Below are 4,241 nucleotides of genomic sequence, written 5' to 3'. Positions count from 1 at the left end.
GACTTACAAGTTATTCAATAGTTACACATATTCAAATATAAATATTTAAATTGTTGTAATAATATTAATAAAGAAAAGTGTTCTCCTTTGTATATTTACACTCATGTGTTCTTTAATATATTGTTTCTTAACTATAGAAAGTTCACACATAGTTGTTGTTTTGATTTTTTATTTGTGGTATTTTGTTGTCCTTTTCATGTGTATCTTTAGTGTTTTAGTTTTTTCTTTGTTATCACTTGCATTATGATATAATATATTTGTGTTTCTAGCACAAAAAAGTAAAAAAAAAAAAAATTATTCAAATAATTTTAAATTTCATTAACATATTCATTCTTTATTAAATCCTTTAAATTATAATTAATATTTTTTTATGAATTGACTATTTGATTCATTAAAAACTCTTAGAAAAAGGTGGTTGGAGATAAATGAATTATAGTCTGTGATTGTGTTTTGTCACCACCGCCAAACAATAAATGAATGTATGTAAGTATTTCTTTCTTTATAAAATTGTAACGTTCGTCACTTATATATATATTATCAAAATTTGTTGAGATATTACAAGAATCGAAGAATAGATTTATCTTCTCTTACATATGCATAAAAAAAATTAATATATTATTATATTTGAACCAAATTAACATGAGCGTTACATAAACCACTAGCTTTAATTTGTAGAGTTCTTAATAATAATTAAACTTGAGACTTTTAGTATATTTTAAATAGTTAATTTATTAATTTATAATAAAAAAAATAAAGAATAAAAGTAATTTAGTTGATTAAACTATGTAATTAAAATGATATTTTGATGGGATGATAGATTATTTATACATAATTCCAAATGATCCACATCAAGCAAGCTCTTGTCAATTTGTATCATGATCTGTCTTGTTTGGTAAACTATTAATCTATTATCAAAATTGTTCTTTGTTTTAGTAATGTATTTAATATGAAAAATTAGATGAATAAATGTATACTTTTTTTTGTCATTAGTTAATGATTAATTTCATAATTAAATAATAATTAAAATTAAATCTCTATATAAATATTTAAAATCATGATAAGTATGTATGTTTCCTTCCCCTAAAACTATGTATTTTGTCATAAAAGTATATCATATTATCAAAATTTGCCAAAATTACAACAATGAGATATTGGCAAAATAGGATAAGTATACATATGCATTGATATATTATGTTAATTTATCCTTATTTTAAATTTATAATAAAAAATATTTTAAAAAATAAAGAGTATTTTAGGTGAGACTTGTTTGATTTGATTGTTTGGAATTATTTTCAAATAACTTCACAATCCCTATTCTAAAGATCAAATGTCTCAAATTTAATATCGTGTTAACTTGCTTTAAAGAATAAACTCTCCTTTAGAGAAATAACAAAACATAAACCCTAATCTGAAAATGCTTGTGATGCCAACAATATTATCAAAATCTATAGAGAGATTCATACAAAGTTGCATTCAAGAAATGTCAAACACTTTCTCTCTTACACATTTTCTTTTCCAAAAGATTACTAAAATTGTGTATGGATTTGGTGAATATTTAATGTGATTAGTATTCATAAATAACTTTTAATTTATTTTACTATAAAACCATCTAAGTGAGCTTGAGGATATAGTAAATCCATTTATATTGGCATATTAGGTATACATGCAATCTTCATAAGGATTACATTTGAATATGATGATAATGGTTCTAATAATAAAAATTAAAAAAAAAAACATAACCACAATATACATTGTTTTTCTTCAAACAAGAGTGTTATTTTACTTTATTTATGGAGGTTAAGGCAAGTGTTGGCGATGAGCTGTAGCTCTAACTAGTATTCTAGATGAGGAGGTTTAATGAAAAAATAATTTTTAAATAGATTACAATAATCTGTAGTTCGAAGTAATCTTTTATATATAGGATGGTTTTCCAATAAGCTATACACAAAATCATCTACTTAGATCTACAAACATGAATAGGGAAGGTTTGATCATCAATGGAGGCAACATATCTCCCAGACGTAGGAGGTCTGAAGCTTCGAAAACTCGTGTATTGATTGTGGATTCTGACAGAGCCTCCATTGAAATTACTCACAGTTGTCTTTCGAATTACCAAGGTAACTAACTAACTAACTAGCTAACCACCGTCGATTGTGTTTATTTTGTTATGAAATTTGATTGAAATTTCATTGTTGTAGTTGTTTATGCTGAGAAAGCTACAGTGGCATTAGCGATGATTCACGCAAACAGGCCTAAGATTGACATTGTGCTGACTGAGTTCATGTTACCCGATATGAATGGATTAGATTTTGTTGAGAGGATTCTTCAAATAAGGAGAATGCCTGTTCTATGTAAGTAGTTAATCAGATCCAGTTGATAATAAACTAGAAGTTTTGTTTCAGGTTTAATTAATAATTGAGTTGTTTGATGTGTAGTTCTATCCCACTTTGATGGAATTGAAGTGATAAGGCAGTGTTTGATCAAGGGAGCTAAGTTCTGTTTTAATAAACCACTTAAGGAGGTTAATGCAAATACCCTTTGGGAATTCAGAGTTCTTAATGAAAGAAATATACCAGGGAATTTTAGGAGGTTGAGGATGCAGAATTCTGGAGAGAATGAAAATGGCGGCGTGGTCGATAACAATGTTTCTTACCATAAAGATAAAGCTATAGAGGATAATACTTTTGGGCTTGAAGAGATGAAAGTAAACTGGAATCCAAATCTTCATACTGTCTTTCTTCATGTTGTTAGCAACATTGGCGAAAATGGTATGTGTATATGTTTGATTGATCGTTTCCATTGATACTTAACCGCGGTTTCTCTGACAATTTCTTTGATTTGAATTTGATTAGCTGTTCATGCCAAGAAAATACAACAAGTTATGAATGTTTCTGATGTCACTCTTGGACAAATTGCTATCCATTTGATGGTTCGATTTTGAATTTTGGATATTTGTAGTTGTTTGTGGTTTGTTTTGATGGACTGAATGACTGAAAAGTGGTTTATTTTTTTGTAGAGGTATCGTCTCTGCGTGAAGCAGAAGGAGATGGCAAGTACCTCTGATTCTTCAGAAATAAGATCTCGATCTGAACATGATGGTTTGGTTTTGTTGCTTCAAAAGTATAACATGAGGGTTGATTCAGAGGTTTTTAGTCGGTTTGCAACTACGAATGTTTCAAGAATTGATAATGGTGCTGGTCCTTCAGGGGTTTCTAAGGATGAAGACGATTGAATTGAATTGTGGGTTTCTGTTTGTTGTGTTCCTTATCAATGTATTTCGTTTATGGTTTAGGATTATGTCGAATAATGGTTTGTGAGTTTAAGTTTGTGTCGACTAAAGCTTGTAGCTTTTGTCTTTGTCCTGTCCTGTTCTTATGTTTAATCAATAATAATACTGTCTCTCTTGTTTTGTTGAAATGATTCAATAAACAACAAAAAGAAAGAAAGAAAGAAAGAAAGAAAGAAAGAAACACAGACTAGAATTTGTAATCAAAGTTAAATGGAAATTTTCTTAGCCATGGAATTGATAGATGAGTTCAAGGGATCTTAACCTTGTCCGATGAGGGTCGAATCCAGAAGAAGAAGAACCGATCTTGGTGAATTCATGATCGTATAATTTGCGGCGCTGGTGCTCGGCGGTGGCGGCGGCAGATGGGGAGAGTGTTCTTTTAGGTCGTTTGTTCTGAATGAAGCATTCTTTCATCTGTTCTTCAACGCCATCAATGGTGGCTTTGGAATTCTGTTCGTTTTCTGCATCATCATCTCCTACTTGCATCGGCTCTCCGACGGCGGTAGGCGGCGGCAGCGGCGATTGATGAAAGGAGAGGAAAGAAGAAAGTTGTTGATTTGCTGAGTGAAGAGATGAATAGATTTGATGGATCTGAGATGGGTCGACGGTGACCGGTAATTGTTTTGCCATTAGGGTTGCTTGTTCTAAAGCCATCACCATTGATGACAGATCTTCCATCTTTTTCTCTGATTTGATTTTTGGATTCTTGGAATTGATATTTCTTGCCATCTTGACTGTTGAAGATTTTCTTTAGATTGTTTAAATTACTCTTATTACTAAATTTCAATTTTACATTTTATCAACGAATTATACAAGAATATTCATGTATATACTGAACTAATTTTTATTTGTTCATAGAGATAACTTAATTTTCATCTTTATCACTATTTAACAAAAACATTTAAGTCCGTTAAATTTTATGTTAGATGATAACACATCATTTAATAAAGTT

At 29.7% G+C, this 4,241-nt stretch overlaps 1 protein-coding gene across 1 annotated transcript; it reads right to left on the bottom strand.

Annotated features, from left to right (window-relative positions):
* Nucleotides 1-3,459: 3,459 nt before the first annotated feature.
* On the bottom strand, nt 3,460-4,018 carry LOC124921715. The gene has a single exon (XM_047462403.1). It carries the CDS (start codon nt 4,016-4,018, stop codon nt 3,512-3,514), a length of 507 nt encoding a protein of 168 aa, XP_047318359.1. The 3' UTR covers nt 3,460-3,511.
* Nucleotides 4,019-4,241: the final 223 nt, after the last annotated feature.

Source organism: Impatiens glandulifera, chromosome 1 (genome assembly GCF_907164915.1).
Source record: "Impatiens glandulifera chromosome 1, dImpGla2.1, whole genome shotgun sequence".
In the NCBI taxonomy this organism is placed as follows: domain Eukaryota; kingdom Viridiplantae; phylum Streptophyta; class Magnoliopsida; order Ericales; family Balsaminaceae; genus Impatiens; species Impatiens glandulifera.
Note: the sequence above shows the minus strand (reverse complement) of the source record. Positions and strands in the feature narration are given on the sequence as shown.